The 18,343-nt window shown below is 36.9% G+C and overlaps 2 protein-coding genes across 2 annotated transcripts; both read right to left on the bottom strand.

Moving 5' to 3' along the window:
- LOC109234582 (TIP41-like protein) lies at positions 1,999 to 6,398 on the bottom strand. The gene is made up of 8 exons (XM_019400629.1): positions 6,145 to 6,398; positions 5,439 to 5,624; positions 4,391 to 4,478; positions 3,930 to 4,043; positions 3,751 to 3,810; positions 3,628 to 3,669; positions 3,377 to 3,505; positions 1,999 to 2,251 (listed from the first exon to the last, which is right to left on the bottom strand). The coding sequence occupies exons 1-8, from the start codon at positions 6,282 to 6,284 to the stop codon at positions 2,135 to 2,137; spliced, it is 876 nt and encodes a 291-aa protein (XP_019256174.1). The 5' UTR covers positions 6,285 to 6,398; the 3' UTR covers positions 1,999 to 2,134.
- On the bottom strand, positions 7,602 to 16,712 carry LOC109234581 (pathogenesis-related homeodomain protein). Its single transcript, XM_019400628.1, has 9 exons — positions 16,354 to 16,712; positions 13,368 to 14,120; positions 12,140 to 12,305; positions 11,922 to 12,045; positions 11,717 to 11,829; positions 11,053 to 11,613; positions 9,238 to 9,504; positions 8,632 to 8,721; positions 7,602 to 8,508 (listed from the first exon to the last, which is right to left on the bottom strand). The coding sequence occupies exons 2-9, from the start codon at positions 13,865 to 13,867 to the stop codon at positions 8,086 to 8,088; spliced, it is 2,244 nt and encodes a 747-aa protein (XP_019256173.1). The 5' UTR covers positions 13,868 to 14,120; positions 16,354 to 16,712; the 3' UTR covers positions 7,602 to 8,085.

Genomic DNA, 18,343 nt, shown 5'->3' with positions numbered 1-18,343 from the left:
TAGTAGGTCTGCTATTTCTGGAGAATCTGATAGCACTAGGATACTGCCCTGAACAGTTAGTGTGGTTGCCGACATGCTTTCGCACCAACCTAATAAGTACTTTGTAGAGAATGGCAGCTGACTTTGGTGCTGAATAAAGTAGGCCTAGATTTCTGTTGATTTTGGCATGGGAAAGCTAAGTTGTTCAGACACGGGTGCGGGTGTCCGACACAGGTGCGGATCTAAAGATCAGATCCTTCGAGACGTAAATTCTAAGATTCGGGGATACGGATCGTAGTAAAACGGGTGCGGGAATCCGGCTAAAAATAATTTAAAAATATAAAAATATCTCTAAATCTTGAGAAATTTGTAGAACACTTATGTAATACTTGTAAAGTGTGGGTTTCTTTTTTATTCTCAAGATGTAGACAGGTAAATAATTGATTTCCTAGATAAGGTATGCTACTTTGTTCAAATTTATCTTAGTTTTGGTTCTGATTTCGGGAATCAAATTGTATCTCGTTTCGAATTTTTCCGTATGTCGAGGTCAAAGTACCCAAAATTGTTTGACCAGATTCGGTACGGATCCCATACCCACACCCACACCAGTGTCGTGTCGACACGGGTGCAGCACCTAAACTGTCGTGTCGGAGCAACTTAGGTTGAAGGCAATCTCTGTTATACATACTAATAGAGCACTTTTTACACACAAATTCTAAGAAAGTAATTTCGGGGGGAAATTGGGTTGGGACTAAAGCACTCAACATCACCACTTTTATATATTTATCTTAGGTTTGCAACATGCCATCTCACGTGCAGCCTTGATTCTTTTTCTTTGGCCAATCACACTAAATAAGGCGTTCTTTTTCTATTACTACCTAGAGTTTGACTGCATTCTTGGATTCGATCTTATTTCATCTTCCTGTTATTCCTACTTGTTGCAATTTCCTTTTCTTTTTCAGTCGTTCTCTAGTCGAAGGTCTATCGGAAACAGCCTCTCTGCTCTTCCAAGGGTAGGGGTAAGGCTGCGTACATCTTACCCTCCCCAGACCCCACTTGTGGAAAAATACTGGGTTTGTTATTGTTGTTGTTGTAATCACACCAAATAAGGCGGTAAAATTCGAACTCAGAACCTCTATCTGCTCTAGGATCATATTGAATTGTATGAACCGTCTTATCTAAAAGCACAAACTTTTGTATTTAATTATTTTACTTCTGCAATAATGTTGACCATAAGTTGACCATTGTCATCACATAAATGGGTTCTGTGTCGTTGGTTCACTAAGTCCTTCATCAGTAAGTTCCCAAATGACATTTGTTCCTCAGCCAAAAAGTTCACGAACAACAGATTTGTTTACTCAACCAGATCTTATATCAACGGAGGACGTTTCACGAAAAGCATACGACGTGCTTTCATTTTTTATTTTTGATCAGCACAACTCTTCTAATGCAACCAAAACACCAACAGCAACATCCTCCCCAAGAGCCACAAAAGTTTCAATGCTTAAGCCCTGATGAGGTGCCGATAGACATATCTGTTGGATATATGAGGAAAAGTTCATAGATGCATCATTTTGGGAGTTCGAAAGTTAAATGGTTGCACAAGAAGTTCAGGTGTGAAGGTGCAGAATGTCCAAAAGTTTATCGCTCATAGAGCCCTTTTTATTGGGTAATGATGGTGTCAAGGACAGCTTTCGCATACCTCTACGATTCCACTTGGTATCTTCTACCTCCCACCAGTACAGGTAGCAGATAACTCCGCTCACCAAGGCTTAGGCAGATAAGAAGAAATTACCTAGTACTTTTATCACTCATAGATCCTTTTCATTCTTTTTAAAGTCTCCAATGTAATAGTCAATTAGTCATTATTGTGCCATTCCACTCTTCCATTCATTCAAGGCACCAACCATGTTTTTGTGGTCTTTGCATGTCTTGATGCAGTGTGTTCTCTCCTCGTATCTAGACAACACTTGCCTGGGGAAGAAAATCGAAAGTCGGAAGAAGAAGAATGACAGGATGCAGGCACTCAAATAGTGGCGATATTCATAAGGTCAAATAATTCCATAATCTCCTTGAAGATTAATTATCGTTCACCAAATTCCACAACTAATAGGAACATAGAATGAAGAACCTGATACAACAATGTTGATCACACCTATTGCTTACATGGTATTTCGATACTGAGCTTTTGAGTCTTCTGCATTATGATGGGAAGCCTTTCACTAATAGTGCTTGGATCACTATACGCAGCACAATCAGAAGGATATCCTTTCTGCAGAAATTAAGAAGATTAGTGACAGAACTAGATACAAAGTGCACGTCTAAGGTAATGAATATTCTGAAAACAGGTATACAAGAAGAGTGATCTCTGTCACTTAGTTGGACCAACTAAACTGAACTCTCTCAAAATTCTTACCAACAATACAACTGAGGCTGAATATATTTCAAAGAGGACTAAGACAATCACATCATCCCTAGCACTTTTACATGGAACAATTAAAGCCCATATACGGACAGTAGTGTGTGTAATATGCCATGCAAATAGTGCTGACATTAGTTTCAAGGACTTTGACATTCAATTGTAAGGATATTTTGAAATTTTGGTATAAGGGAGCCCAACTACTTCTCCTTAAGACTTCTCTATCTTTTAACTTTTCCCTGTGTGCACTTGCACAATAGGGCATTTATTATAGAGATTAGGCCCCTTTCTTGAAGTATAATTAAGTCGTTGTAAAATCAAGTATTATCTCTAAAATGTCGAGTTAAAACTTAGTCCCCTGATTTTCAAAGGCAACAAGAGATTTTGATCTCTAAGACTTTATGCTGCTTATTATTATTAGGTGTAACAGAAACATGAGTCATAATGGTCTGCTTATGAAGAAGATTATGATTTGAAAATGTGGTATGTGCAGATAGCTTCTACCCTTATTAGGGTAAAGAGGACCGTCCACCTTCCCACCCCTTTTCTCCCACTTGCTCTTCTCTTCTTTGTTTCCTGCATTTCTTCTCACTGCAGTTGGATCTTGTTTCTTCATCTCACTAATCACTACACAAGCAATCTTATTCCTAAGTCCTAATCAATTCTTAATGAAAATCCTCCTTGAAGCCTGCCAACTATTCTGCCTCATGTATAACTAATTTCTGCACCAGAGTATCCTGGACCAGTGCTGCATCAACAACCACTTAGGGATTGTGAAACATGTCAATCAGCCTAGACAAGGAGTGGATGAATGATTTCTCCCTAAAAGTACAAAGGTAAAGGAACACTGAGATTGCCTACTCAAACAGTCGATAAAACGGGTCTCTATTATGCCAAACAACCTATAATGTCTATAGAACAATTTAGGGAGGCACCAGTAGTGACAGACAATGCAGATAGAGATAATATTTCACTCACAGAAGACAATGCTTGAAATGTGGCTTCTCTCCAGCAGCTTTCTCGAAGAATAACTGATTTCATATGCTCTCCAAATAAACAATGTAAACGAGTGTCTCTTAGCCTCATAAGCACTCCATCAACTCTAAGCTGTGTAATGCATCCAACCATCAGTAAAGAGATAAGCAAACAATAACTCGGGTGCAAAGAACAGATTCCTCAGGAACCATGGTAATAATTGCTTATGTTGAATTTGCAACAGAGCCACTCACCCAAAAACGCAGCAATAGGAACCAACCACTTGGCATGACTCTCTAGAAATACACAGAAGTCATTCAGTGAATTGGAAGTCAGCCATATTGATATGACTAAATAAAAGCCAGAAACAACATTACCACTTTAACAGTCAAAAGTGAGATTCCATTATCAGCAAGTTCATCCTCATACAAGATGATCTGTTGAATGAAATAATGAAATAAACTTGGGTGCTAGAAGGTAACAGCAACACAAGTAGAAAATGGATAACATTACTCAGTTACATGACCCAGAAATCATCACGTTCTGAGTCACTAACCTCATCATAAAAGAGAATAGGTTCTTTTGATGCCAGTGCAACCAAATCAATTTTCTCCATGCAATCCTCCCATTGAAGACTACAGCTGCTTTCATTTGATAAACCTCTTACACGCTAATTATACAAAAGCAACAAGAATAGTTCAAATAACTTTGAGCTCGGCAGTGAAGGAGCAATAACTAAAGGAAAAGATAGAAGAAAGAATATAAATAAAAAGTCCCATTCAAATGAATTAAATTTCCAAGTAATCAGCGATTATTGCTCAAGTGTAACTCAAAAATACAACATTCGAGTCAACGACTGGAGGATAAGGACAAAATAACTGATGAAACAGTGCAACCACGGTGGCAAGCATTAAACCAGCTGTCCTATTAGCTTTAACACAATTTAGAAAGTGCGAATGAATAATAAAACGTCCTCAAACCTTAATCAGTATTACTCCAATGATAAGAGATTCAAACCTCGGCATTCGTATCGAAAGTTGCACTTCCACTGTAAGGTGTCGTGAAGGTATAGTCATAGTCAAGCACCACCTGTTGCAAAGGTTTACTGCAGGCACACACACAAATAAATGAGAGAGAGGGGGGGGGGGGTGAGAAAGAGAAGGGCAATGAAGAAAGCCTTCTGTCGGCCCACTTTCACCATAGATATCAAAGCTATTTTTGAAGGGAAAAGAAGGAAATGAACACCAAGCAAAAGGCATGATCTGCTTTAAACCATATGAGTTCTAGTTGTCTAAGTCCAGTATCAGAATCATTCAATGTCCTCAACATTCTTTTAAGCCAGCAGCTAAGTAAACAGATCATCATCATCCATGCAATTAGTTCTGTAATCCAATTGTAAGAGATTAGACATGCAATAGTGCTCTCTCCTAAAGTTTAAAAAGCTTTTAGATGAGATGGCCACATTCCAACAATAGTACTAGCCTAGAAAAAGCACAAGTCTAAGAGTGTGGATCTCAATAGGGCAATGGCAATGCTCACTTATTCTTCTAGGTGCACCATGTCTTCTCTGCTTTCCTATCTTTCTTTTTCAATTACACATACAACTTTTACCAAACATAAGATGAGTGAAGGAGCTTTCATAAACCGCTGAAATGCAAGGTATCCCTCCCCAAGAAAAGTAACAGAGATGAACAAAGGGAGGTTAACTAAAAGAGGATCCAGAATACATGATATAATAAGTAGGATTTGACATATAGAATGCACACTCTTGTAGTCCTCAATTTAAACATCAAAATTTTCGGTTTCGCTACTGCTAATCCCTCACTGTCTTCTTGCTCACCCCCCACCCCCACCCCCACAAAAAAAAATAAACTGATATCACTCCCGGTGCACTATAGGCTGAATGAGTTCTTTAGGCAATTCTAACCACCCGAAAGGAAGTGCATGTTTACAGCTATTTCAGGGTTTTTGTGAACCTCCTAAAAGATGTTCCTCTAATATATTCAGAAATATTAGCATATTCTTTTCTTTCATCAGCTGCAATTAATTGGAAAACTAATAATACCTTCTGAATTTCCATTGTTCAGCTGCTGGAACTTCAACAGGTGGTAATGCTTCGCGCTTCCAACCAACTAGAGCATCGAATGCGTTAAAGTGAATTTTTGTGCCAGTATTCACATGTTTAAGCACCAAAGAATTGTCCCCAAATACCATCTCTGGCAAGTGAGAGGTCTGGAGTTCCTCTTCCCATCTGTATGCATATCAAGCCATTTAGGGAGGAATTAGACCCCTTCAAGACATTGAAGAGAGAGGTGCTTGACAAGAAGAGGATAATGAACTATTATACGCAAAATTGTAAAAAGTTTATGCCCCCCGGGGCTTTGGTCGACCAAACAAAGCACAGCTTGTGATGTGTGGGTTAGGGGCATGACAAAAGCCTGATATTTAACTAAAAAGTCTGTAAGTAATTGTTCATATAGAACTAAGACAGCTTGGGGGAATGAAAGGAGCACTTGAATCCGCATATTTCAAAGCTAATAAAAGAAAAAATCAACTCTAAACACATGATTTACGTATACCGAAGTATGTAAAATGAAAAACGCCCAAAATTCCTACATTGATGGCAGAAATCATCTTAGTTTAAGCAAGAAATATATTAGATAATCTAGCTGGAATTGCTTATTATACATGAAGAGAAACAAGTTGCATTCAACAAAACAAAATAAGTGCTTAATTGGATTTTGCACAAATTGAAAGGGAAAATGGATTACTGTTGAAGCTGAAGAGAAGTGAGAATGGAACGCTTCCGAGACTCAATCTCCCAGCCGTGAATTCGGAGTCCCCTCCGTCCCTCCGGCAGAAGCTCAGCTCCCGCCGCCTTTAACTCTCTCTCATCACTTTCCCACTCCATTTTCCGATCTACCAACTCAAAAAAAATTCAATTCCCGGGATGCGGTAGTGTTCGACGAGTTTTTATTAAATTAGAAAAGCTTTTAGCAATTTCTCCAAAAATGACAAATTGCGGATGTCTATATTTATGAAATACTAACAAAGAAGTCAAACTAGTTTTCACAAATGCATAATAGCACTTTTGGTCCCCGGATATTGATGAATTCTGGTTTAGGTCCTTATAGTATTTGGCCAAGTACATTTAACCTGTAATTAATACATTTGTGGTTGGTCCCTAACCCTTTATATAGGAAATAATGTATATATAGGCTATTTTTAGAACTAATTGTCCTCAAATTATAAAGCGACGGTACGAATTCATCACAACACATGGGTATTTAGATAGTTTAATACTTAATAATCCATTAAATTTGTAAAATTCACAAGCATTAAGATCAAAAGTACATTACAATTAATTGAAGGTTACATCGCAACTATCAAAATTAGAATTTACTAATAATTGGAGGACCAAAAGTACCATAAACTAACGCAAATATTTCTAAAGGTAGTTCTCTTGTTCAAACCCAATCTAAAACACAATTAGGAAAACTTAATAGCTATCCTAAGAATACCATTTTGCTAAATAAAACTTAAAGTTATCATTATTACAAAATGTACCCCAAGACTTATAGTAGATTACACGAAGGTATGAAAAGTAAGAAGTAGGACATTCTAGCCACATAACTTAAACAGTGCACATTATCTGATAAAAGAACATTTAATTAGTAATTCAACAAGTAACAATATACATTAAGCATTTTTAGAAATGATTTTAAATAGAATGACAAAATTGGAACTTAAATGATTATCTTTCTAAGCGTGTCTTCCTCGCTAGGAAAATAATTTGTTCATGTAAATTACAATTCAAGCCACGATTCTCCAATCTCCTTGGGAGTATTCTTTTTGTTCTTTAGAAATCAACATATAACAATATTGAAAAAGAAATTAAATAAAGTCTAGAGGAGAAGAATTTTGTGTTTATAGCTGAGAAATAAACGAATACAGTTAAGAAGAAATGGTCTGGAAAATATAAACTCTCGGTAAAAAAACCCCCTCAAACCTTTCCTCTCCCAAAAAATACTCTTTTAATAAAAATAAGCACTTTTGGATTCCAGAAACAAAGCCAAATTACTCCACACCCTCGGAGGGATATTCTGTCACAACTACATCTCGTGTCGAAAATAAGAGGTGAAAAGTTCCATACTATCTCATATTCTCTACACGAGGTGAAATTCGCCTCTTAACAAATGATACTGTCGCATTAAAAGCTTCAGACAGGTTGAGCAGCAATCCAACTGAAATAGGTTCATCTTTACTGTAGCAGTTACAACAGAAGGACACGAAAGCCAAATAAATAAAAAGAAAGAAATAGTTTAATATGCAATACGTACAACATAGCAACATCAGACAATGTCTACCATACGATTTAGACATAATGTAAACTGTTATCAAAATTTAAATAGCACAGCTCCAGAAGTCCTGCTACATCCAATATGGATGGTGAAATTCGACTGCTACATCCAGCTTTCCTCACTACTAAGTACAAATTCTGCTACTTACCTAGACTCCAGAATGCTGTTGGATAGACGGGAGGCCTCCATATATCTGTGACCCCCAAAACCCCGCATGTGTATTTAAGTGTCAGACCCGTCGTCTGGCCAATGTTTCAATCTTAATCATTCACATAGATCAAAAAGCTTTCCAGGTTGATTTATATTCCACTCAAAGTATTTGTTTGTTCCAGAACTCAGCACTTTCATGACTCAGCCTTGTTTTTGCAACCTGCTACTTCTACGGACATTCTGAGAATTCGGGCTATTAATCTGTGTGTTCTGCTTCTTAGAAGTCTTATTGGTCGGAGTGTCATCCAATCCTCGATCTGTGGTATCATTTTTTGCTTTTGGTTTTCTAGATTTTTTCCCACTGGCCTCCTGTATCAATAAATCTCCCTCACTCTTATCTATTGCATGACATTTTTCTCCGTTAAGGCATTGCTTTGGTGGTTCCATTTTTCCAACCCCATTGCACAAAACATTGTTTATGGTGCTTATAGATTCAGTTCCAAGTGGTTCTCCCATAATATTTGGTGAGGAAGGAGATTCTTTCGACACTTTTTGACTCATAATTGTGTCCCAGCGAGAAGAATGACGATGGCAATGACGAGCATTTTCAAACCATTTACTGACCTGCATATTTGACAAAAAGAAACTAAGGAAAAAGAGGGCAGCAGCGAAGCAAAATCGAAGATACAAGTGGCAAAAAAGCGGACAAAGCTGAAATTAACATATGCCAGGGAGAACTCATAAAACCTGGTGAGCTGTTAGGCCTAACTCTTTACCCAACTTCTCCTTTGCGTCACGGTCAGGATACTGATTTTCCTTGAAGGATTCATAGAGCCTCTGAAACCCCAAAAGAAAACATTAAGCTGAAGTGGGGAAATGCATGAAAACTAACAAAGAATATTTTGTTAGTAAAGTAAAGAAATAAGTCGATCAATTGCTCTAAATCAGAAACTAGGATTCAGTCACAACTCATTCTAAAACTAATCAAGTTGTCTCTTCAAGCAAATTCAAAAAACCATGATATTCAAAACAAAACAAAAAATCACACATCCATACAACTTTTTAAAGATACTTTCTTTCAGAGGGCATTACCATATTAGGCAAGCACAAGTACAAAAAAGTATTACTACTTTCTTTTTTGGAGGCAATTAGAGAGTAAACAAGTTCTGCTTAATAGCTAATAAAGTTAGTTTATGATATCCATTTTATACAACTTGTTCAAGGATGACATAAAAAGGACCTTCTACCTTCAATAGAAATTGTTTTTAATTTCATGGAAAGTAAGATGTCCTTGGACCTATAAACACTGATCAGACATGTAAAAAGTTGGAATCAGAGTAAAGCCCTCAATACCTTGATGGCACCTTCCCCGTATGTTTTCTTTTTACCACTTGAATGAGGTTCAGAGGTGTCCATGCCTCCAATTTTGAGTTTCTTGCAGAGACCCCTATCGGTATGTCTACTCACTTTCTTCTTCCCACTTTGATACTTGGTATCTGCTGGAGTCGAATTAGGAGAAGTCATTGCAGCTTTGGCACTTCTGATCTCTCTCACCTTGGGTAAAGGATCACCCTCAAAATCTTCATCACTAGAATCGGAAGATTCATTTCCATATGTTTCCTTCACACAAAGATGAATCTGAGCAATCAATCCAAGCAGGTGGAAGATAAAGGATAAGGAGTCACATTGAAGAACACAAGCCCATATATGATCAATGAAATATGACATGCAGAGACATACCATTTCAATGAAATAAATCATTATTTTTTCCGGTATAATAGATCTTAGTTTATGTTATACAATAAAGAAAACTAATGTCCCATCGCAAATAAGCGATTTCCCCCATCTTCCCTTTAGCAGTTAAGCCTTCACATTTTAGTTTCCAAGATAATTTGCAAGCTCGACATTTCAACTTGGTTGTATCAGAGTAATTGTCCATTCCACCAGCTGAACCACATCATATGAAAGTTACAAGCCGCATTTTGGGAGATAAATGTCATTCGCTTTCTTGCCAAGAGATGACCTTTATATAAAGTATAACAAACAAGAGAAAACATCAAAGGTTGGCTACTGGATTTGGTGAAAACGATACCTCAGCAACCTAAACATCAATCATGCACCTCTTTTTTTTTGATAACCGTGGCGTCCGGGCCAGCTTGTGCGCACCTCGACTAATTCCACGAGATACATTCCACCTCCCACCAACAACAGGTACAAGGCTTGGATAGATGGGAAGAAATCACCTAGTGTATTTTTTTCTCCGCTGGGATTTGAACGTGAGACCTCATGGTTCTCACCCACTTCATTGACGACTAAGCCCACCCTTGGGTGCTCAGTCATGCACCTCTTTGAGAGAGGAAACTTGAAAGACTAACAACAGTTCTCCACTATAATGACAAGTGCTTGACTGCTTGTACAATTTAAGCACCTATTATAAGGCTAAAGGCCGACACAGATGTTAGAACTCAATTTGATTTTCTTTTATATAAGAGCTTACGAGTCAGCCAAAACGGGCATGCGCTCCACATGTTTTTACTCTGAACTTTTTGTAGTAAAATTCAGTGACCCAGTTCTTGTATATATGCCACGTACAATCTGATATTTTAAAATTTTAACCATAACATATCTCAGGTTGAAAGTGATCATAATAACCAATCACAAACAGATTAAATGTTTGTCCCAACTCAAAAGGGTATTGTGTTTGTGTTCCCATTTTTTCTTCAATCCTTGTCCTAGAGAGAATAAGCTCTCACAACCAATTTTATACTGATGAAATCATTGAACAAAACTAGAAAATTACGTTAATATGAATGACAGCTCGAGGATTTGCATCTAGAGAAAAGTCAAACAGCAATTGAATTTTTGTGCTAAAAAGACCAGGAGTATCATTTTGAATACGCTCAAGAAAAAATGGTATGATCGTTACTACTAAAGACTCCATGTTTTCTTACGGAAATTCTACATGGAGTACGTCAGTAAATTTCATACTCCTAATCCACAACAGAAGAGACAGACCAAGGCAAGACCATGTCAAGAGGGTTGAAAGGTACTGCTATAGTTATATACACAAATAGTAGACAATTAAACAGCATACATGTGGATAATTATACGAACATAGTGACACATAGAATTAAAAAAATGGAATAATAATATAGTAGAAAGGCTTACATCATGCAGCTTTTTGTAGTCCAACCTCTCTATGTGCCTTTTGCAAGAGACAAGAGGGCTATGAGACTGCATAAGATCGGACAACTCATCGTTCAACGAATTTCTTTTAGCTCGGCCACCTTTAGGTTTTTCCTCTTGGGAAGCCGAGCTGTGCTTACTGTTATCTACTGAACTGGAAACCCCTAGCTCATCACCTGGCAGCCTATTAGTATCAACTATCAAACCTAAATCCTCAGAATCAGAAGTAAAGTCAGAACTTGAACTTTCTGTCTTAACCGGCTCATCCTTATCTGGATCATCAGGAGTATAGTCGTCATCTTCTGAGTCTTCAGAAGGAAGCCCCAAGAGCTCATCGTCTTTAGGAGGGACTTCTTCCAAATCTTCAGATGCAGAGAAAAAATCAGATTCATCAGAACTGGATTCATCTCCCGAATCATTCTTTTCTACATCTGGATTTTCAGGGTTGTAATCATCATCTTCCGAGTCATCCGATGGAAGTCCAGAAATATCATCCAGCTTTTCCCCGGATGCAGCAGCAGCAGCTTCCTTAGGATATACTTTCTACACATGTTATAAGAAGACACTTAGAAACAACATTTAAGATCATAACAATTATAAAAGAAACTAACTGCTGATTATCCGGAAAGAATGATCAAGACAAAACCTCCCAGCTGTCAGTGATGGAAAGATTTGTTCCTTGAAGATCATTAAGCAAGTCAATGCAGTCAACTTTGCAATCACAGCCAGGACAAAGCCAGCCTTCATCATCAGGTGGAACTGCAAGCATAGCAAGAGTGTAAAGAAGTTATTCGAGACTTGAGAAAACAAAAGCTATCAGAACAACTATCAACAGGATAATTGAATATTACTGTCTTCTTTTAACAGAGGTGGTTCCAAGCACAACTGGTGAAATCCACGTTCACAAGCGCCATCACAGAGAATAATATCATTATCAGCTGGCAGATCCTTAGCGCCACACTTTGCACAGAATATCTGCAGAAGAATAAAGATGCCTGAGTTATCCAATTATCTCATCATAAAACTGTGAACACATCTAAACGAACAGCAGTCAACAAGTATATCCTACATCTTCACTGTCAATCTCCCCTTCATTGTCAAATAAAGATTCTGGAAGTCTCCCTTGAGTGAGTAAAGTATCAACGCGTTGGAACAAATCTCTAATTTTCAATTTGTAACGAAAAATATGAGCCTTGGCTCGTTCTAGCTCCTTCTCCAGCTTTATCTTTTCTAAGCTGCAAGATTATCAACACCGTAAAACTCAATAATGATTCGGCAAAGTATATTCTCAAATTTTTAAAATAAACAGGAAAATACTGCATAAGTGAGCTAAGCAAGTAATAACAAATACTAGAGATAATATAATTTCTATTCCATTATCTTTTCGACAGGCCAGATAATGTTAGGCTAGGTTAAGCACTTAAGCTGGTAGCTGCAGTAAACGGTGAAGGTGAAGCACCATTTGAAACAGCAGATAACTACAAAAATAATAATGCACTAGGCATATAACACACATTCTCCCTGCCTTAGCAATGTGACATGACACGATAAACTAGAATCAGCTTATTGGGGCAATAGCAACTGACTGCTGCTAAACCCATTGCCTCTGTCTATGGCAGATGTCAGTAAAGCACAATACAACAAGTCTACAGGGTTAGTTTGCTTACACCTGCTTCCTCCTAGTAAAGAGCAAATAATTAGACCATCATATTAAAGCAACACTGATAATGCAACACATCAGCACCTCCAAAGTACCTCTCGTGTATGACTAACTATTTTCTTTTACAATAAGTCTGTACCTCGCAGAATACTTCAAAAACAAAAATCAACAGAATGATTATGCAATATTGCCAACAAAGAAAAAGAACTGATATCCTGCAACATACTTTGAGATTGTACAAGGCCCACAATGCTACTTCACAACATATCTTTAGTGGTGTGCACCTGGAAGCTCAAGCTGCCATCATTTAAACGAAATTAACCTAGGATTTTTTTCATTTCTGGTAAGATAAGTAATTTAATTTATACCAGGGAAGCCCCATATACAAGCACTAATCTAGGATTTTTTTGGAGTAACATCTCTAGTTTCAAAGAACTACACTAGTAGTACGTCTTTCTTTCATAAATATCGATCTTGCATACTGTTCGAACTTCACAAATATGAAAATATTGCTGTAGAGTAACAAGCAGCTATGAGAGGGTCAAGTATTTGGAAATCTGACAAACTGTGTATAACAAAAATATAACAAGGTATCACACATTTTACTACACAACGATTCTAATACAATTTAACAAACCTCTGTCCTTTCCAGCCTTCACCAGAGTAAGCTTCAATCAATGTCTGCTCATATTTTATTCTTTGTAATAAGTACCTCAGATGGCCCCTTATGCTTGTGAATTCATTCACAGCTATATGCTTGCTATGCTTTTTCTTTCTCCGTTTTCTTTTCTTTTCTTCATTAGCTTCATGAGTTACTACAGTATTATTCGCCTCAGAAGCTCCAGATTTCTCCTTTGACTTCGAGCGCAGAAGTCTAGTACTGCTGATAGGGGTTCCTGAAGTAGATTTTCTCTTTCTAGGTTGACCAGGTGTTTTCTCTTGACATTCTGATAAGTTAAGGTTTTGACCAGCATTTCCACATGCATCTCCCAATTGTTCAACACCAGGATTTTCAGACATTTTACCTGCTGATGCTGTGTTATGGCTCCTAGCAGTTGTTCTTGCCACCTTTCCAGGTGACACTGCTGTGTTTCCAAGAGTCGACATCTCAGTTTGATCTTCTAGCTGTGTTCTCATCTCTTTCTGCTTGGCAATACCAAAAATGTCTTCAGGAGACAGTTATCCTACATTTATATCCTACAATCCCTGCTGCCACTAGTTTATGCGCTGCATTTTAGTCTGAATGACCTCTGTGCTCAAGTTCTAAGTTACTGCAGTGATGAATATATTCAATGCAAGATCACGAGCAATCCATTCTCTCAATTCTCAGAAAGACAATGCCGTGGCGCTGAATTTCTTACACTCCAAATTGAAAAATCCAATATTGCTTCTGCGACCCCAAAATAAAAGGCATGAGCACATAAATATCAGATCGTAGTTGCGCTTTTTTTGAAAAAGCTTACACTTAATTGCATTCAAAAACTTACAAACACAGGAGATAAAGAATAGAAAAGCTCATCAACTGTGCGCTTAAAATAATGAGAATTAATGTTTGATATGAAATCAGTTAAAAGACAAGACACTTCATTGCTGGCATTTTCTCTAATGTTTTCATCACCAGGCACATGATACAAAAGAACTATTAATTACTTATATTTACTTTTGTATTGCTAGACTTCATAAATGCAACTGTACAAAAGAGGCAAGAGATGCTAATTGATCCCATCGAGTAGTAAGGATATGAAACAGAAATAAATAGCACCAGCTCTAGGCACCTTCATTGCTTTCAAGTAGTGGGGGCCAAGAAAAATTGTCCAAATACATTAGTCCACATGCTATGTTACTACATGTCCCTGGAATTGGTAATGGTGTAACTTATAATTTACCTATCTAAAGACTAGAACTCGTGAATATCAATGTGGTTAGGGATCATTAAAGTACAGCCCTTAGCCTATTCATTTTTCCTTTTGGACGAATCTAGAATCTCAACTATGAGTAATATATAGTGACATCTCTTTGTGCAAGCCGTAAATATTGCATTAACAATAATTGGGGGAGGAGGTTTTGGTTAGGTAGAAAAATGTATTTTAAGCCCTTTGTTTTAAGGTTAAAAAAAAAGAAGGAAAGTCCCAAAGAGAGAAGCAACCATCCAGCTCCTCAAGTGCAAGGGAGCGGGCACTACTCTCAGCCCGTCCAGCAAGAATCGAACCCACAACTTGCCCCTTTACTAGGTTGGGAGCTTTAACCATTCAGCCATGGACACAAAAAGACACGGTGAGTGGTGTTCCTTCTTCTTGATAGCATTGGGGTGCAGCATTAAATACCGAGGAAAGAAGACAATAACATTTTCCAGAAAGCTCAATCAATAAAAAGTATTTTGGTAGAGTGGCTTAACTTAGTTTACTTCTGACACAAGACCACAAAAGGAGCTAGCGGACCTAGGTAAGTAAAATTTGTGAGGTTGACCTCATTATGAGAAAATTTGTTTCAAATGTATATTAAAAATCGAGCACAAACCACATTAAATTTCAATTTTCTTTTGGCGGAGTAGATGAGTACACTGGCCTATAAATCTATAAGTTTCTGGAAGAAATAAAAAGACAATGACAGGCGAAATATTGAGATAAGGAAGTTTTTCAGGTTGATATAAATGGCTAATTCACAATGAACAGCTCGAGCAAATGAATAACTTGATCTTAGGTCACTACCAAAGCATACTTTCCTCATCTGTTTGTCCAAAATAATGTCCACTTTCCTAAATAAAACTAAAACTCGATATAACATTAAAGCAAATGCTAGAAAGGTGGCACTATACTCTTTATAATAAACTTGATTTCTTTTTTAGTAGAAATTACTTCCAATAACTTCCTCCTTTGGATTATGTAATATATACACTTGCCTAGCATTAGTGGTAATCATCATGTAAAGTCAAAATAAGACATCAAGGACAGAATAAGAATAAAATTTAACATCAATTACACGTTCATACAATGAAAAGAGGATCATGATTTCTACTTAATAAATGTATGCATATCTCCAACTAAATTACATTTACTTGAATGGAAAAGGAAGCTAAATCTTGGTTCCTTCACTTTTCTGGTATTTAGTTTGAGAATAATTCATATCATACTTGACCTCTAGATTTGAGTGTTACATAAATACCTTATTCACTTATCTCCTCTACCAAAATAGAATAGTCTACGTGAACACAAGCTGTCACAAGCACCACCTTTACCAAAACAATCTTCCTTTTTAAATTTAAAAAATAACTTTCTTGCCTATCCGTCAAAAGCTTGTCTTTAGAAACTAGTAATTTATAACAAAGAAACAGACAGAAGCTTGAGTAGCAACTATACAATATCCAGCAGCCAATTCAAGTAACCCGAACAATTTAAGCTCATCTGCATAATTTTAGCTTTAGTAATATGTTAAAGCATACGAAAAGCGAAACTAAAGGTACGGGAAAAGGAAAAAGAAAACACTAACCAACAGTAGAATAAAGAATCTAGTGCAAAATCCATGAATTTAGTGTAATGTGGAAAATGTCCCAAATTTCCATTTTTCTTGTTTCTACCCACATTTACCCAAACGATGTTTACAAGGATAAGGGAATTAAAGATTACCTTAGTTTTTTTTTTTCCACGGAAAGAAATCGAGAGAGACGAAGACAGACTTTGAATCGAGAGTGTAGGAACTAGGGCTTCAAACTGAGGGTGTAATTTTGTTTTGGGAAAAGTGAGTGAATGAGTTGAGTGGAGGAGAGTATGAAAAGTAGGAAGAATGGCTGTAGAAATTGGCGTTCCCGAGGCTTTCTCTCTAAGCCGATAACATATGGGTGTCGTCGGTCGGCGTGAGTAGGGTGCAGTTTGGTCCTTCAAATCAGGGTGCGAGTGGTGCAGTGCACTTTATGTTGTGTGCTGAAAACGTTTTCAAGCGAAAATTTTCACACTTCACGCGGTCACTTTTGCCGCGCCGCCATTGTTTTGCCTCCTTAATTTCGCTCTGATCATTCCAGATGTACCTTTTCACAGGCTGGGCCTTATGTTATGGGCTTATGTTTGATCCAATTCTTTGTTATATTATTGTTTTAGAAGAATTAACCCAAATAGCCGCTCATCTAACCACTTAAACTAAAGAGGAATTTTTACATTTTTATATCACATACGAAATCTTTTTATCCTCAATGTTTAAGGTTTGACTTAATTACACTTAGTATACCAAATTACCATTTCTATACCATAACTAATTAAGGGTATAATTAATGAGATATTTTTTTACTCCTTAATTAAAGGGTTTCCGTTACCCGCCCAGTATCTCCACTCCTCCCTTACTTTCTCTCTCCGAATCCCTCAGCCCCGTACCCACGTTCTTTTACCCATACCCAGTGAAAAGGTTGTGGAGGATTTGAGCATGTTTAACCAATTTCTATTATTTTCATTGCCATAAACGACAAGATTACAGTAAGTTTATAAATAAAATAATTGTGGTTTGAGTGATAATGGATACTGGTAATTGTGATGTTCTGCCTTTTGTTGTTGTAGATATTTTATGGACAGAATAGTTTTATTGCTGTATTTTACTGTTTGTAGTGTAATTGTAGTTAGTTTGTAGTTTATGTAGAACATTACAAGATCAATTGTAGTCTAAAATGTAGATATAATGTAGACATGATTGTGGATGATGCGTTGCCTGTTTGCCCTGTAACTGTAGGTAAATTGTAGTTATTTTTATATTAGATACTTAAACTGTAGGTAATTTGTACATTCACTGTAGGTAAACTGTAGGTAAATTTGTTTAAATTGTAGAGCTGATTTTATACATAATTGTAGAGTTTTTGTAGTTAATAGTAGTTATAATGTAGGATTCATGTACTGCTTCACACCATCTATCACAGTATGGATATGATCTGTTGAAGCCCTCACCTAGAATTACATAACAAACAGCAATAAAAATATTTATAATCATAAAATAGTTTATCTACAACGTATCTACAAATTATCTACAATCTACAAATTAACTACAATTTGTCTACAAATTATCTACAATCTCACTTTGATATTCCTCTACGACGGGAGAGGCTGCCACAGCTATCCCAATTTCCATTAAAATGTAGCGTGATTGGGATTTTGGACATGATTGCTTGTCGTTGCAGAGTTATTGTTCAATATTTTGTCGTTTTTTTGATTTTTTGGATTCAGAAAAAAAAAACGAATAACAGAGAATCGCAAAATTGATTTCTACGGTTTGACTTGAACTTTTGATTATGGATTGATGAAAAAAGTCGACAAACTGAGATTTGCAGAACTGATTTCTACAACTTGGAATTAAGTTTCTGATTTCGATGAACTGATAGTTAGATTTGTAGGGACGAACTGATATTTTGATTTCGACGAACAGAATTTGTTTATAAATTGAAGATGAGCGATTTTCGTGATATGATATGATCTTATTCACGCCGAATCTGTTCAGAATATTCTGCTCCTAAAATTTAGCTCGCAAAAAATAGGAAGATACAGCTGCTATTAATTAGCTTTTAATGATTGGTACAAAAACTGTAGAAATAATGTGGACTGGGCGGGTAATTTAGGAATGATGCACATTTTTTGTAATAAG

The sequence above is a fragment of the Nicotiana attenuata genome, chromosome 11, assembly GCF_001879085.1.
Source record: "Nicotiana attenuata strain UT chromosome 11, NIATTr2, whole genome shotgun sequence".
NCBI classification, from domain to species: domain Eukaryota; kingdom Viridiplantae; phylum Streptophyta; class Magnoliopsida; order Solanales; family Solanaceae; genus Nicotiana; species Nicotiana attenuata.
This window is presented reverse-complemented; position numbering and strand designations above follow the sequence as displayed.

Excerpts from the sequence above, each read along its gene's own strand:
- LOC109234582 (XM_019400629.1), bottom strand. The coding sequence starts at position 6,284 with ATGGAGTGGGAAAGTGATGAGAGAGAGTTAAAGGCGGCGGGAGCTGAG. Across the intron at positions 5,625-6,144 it reads ACTTCTCTTCAGCTTCAACA|ATGGGAAGAGGAACTCCAGA; the intron begins GTAATCCATTTT and ends ATATGCATACAG. Across the intron at positions 2,252-3,376 it reads CATTTCAAGCATTGTCTTCT|AAAGGATATCCTTCTGATTG; the intron begins GTGAGTGAAATA and ends TAATTTCTGCAG.
- LOC109234581 (XM_019400628.1), bottom strand. The coding sequence starts at position 13,867 with ATGAGAACACAGCTAGAAGATCAAACTGAGATGTCGACTCTTGGAAAC. Across the intron at positions 12,306-13,367 it reads GAAGGCTGGAAAGGACAGAG|CTTAGAAAAGATAAAGCTGG; the intron begins GTTTGTTAAATT and ends ATAATCTTGCAG. Across the intron at positions 8,722-9,237 it reads ACGGGGAAGGTGCCATCAAG|AGGCTCTATGAATCCTTCAA; the intron begins GTATTGAGGGCT and ends TTGGGGTTTCAG.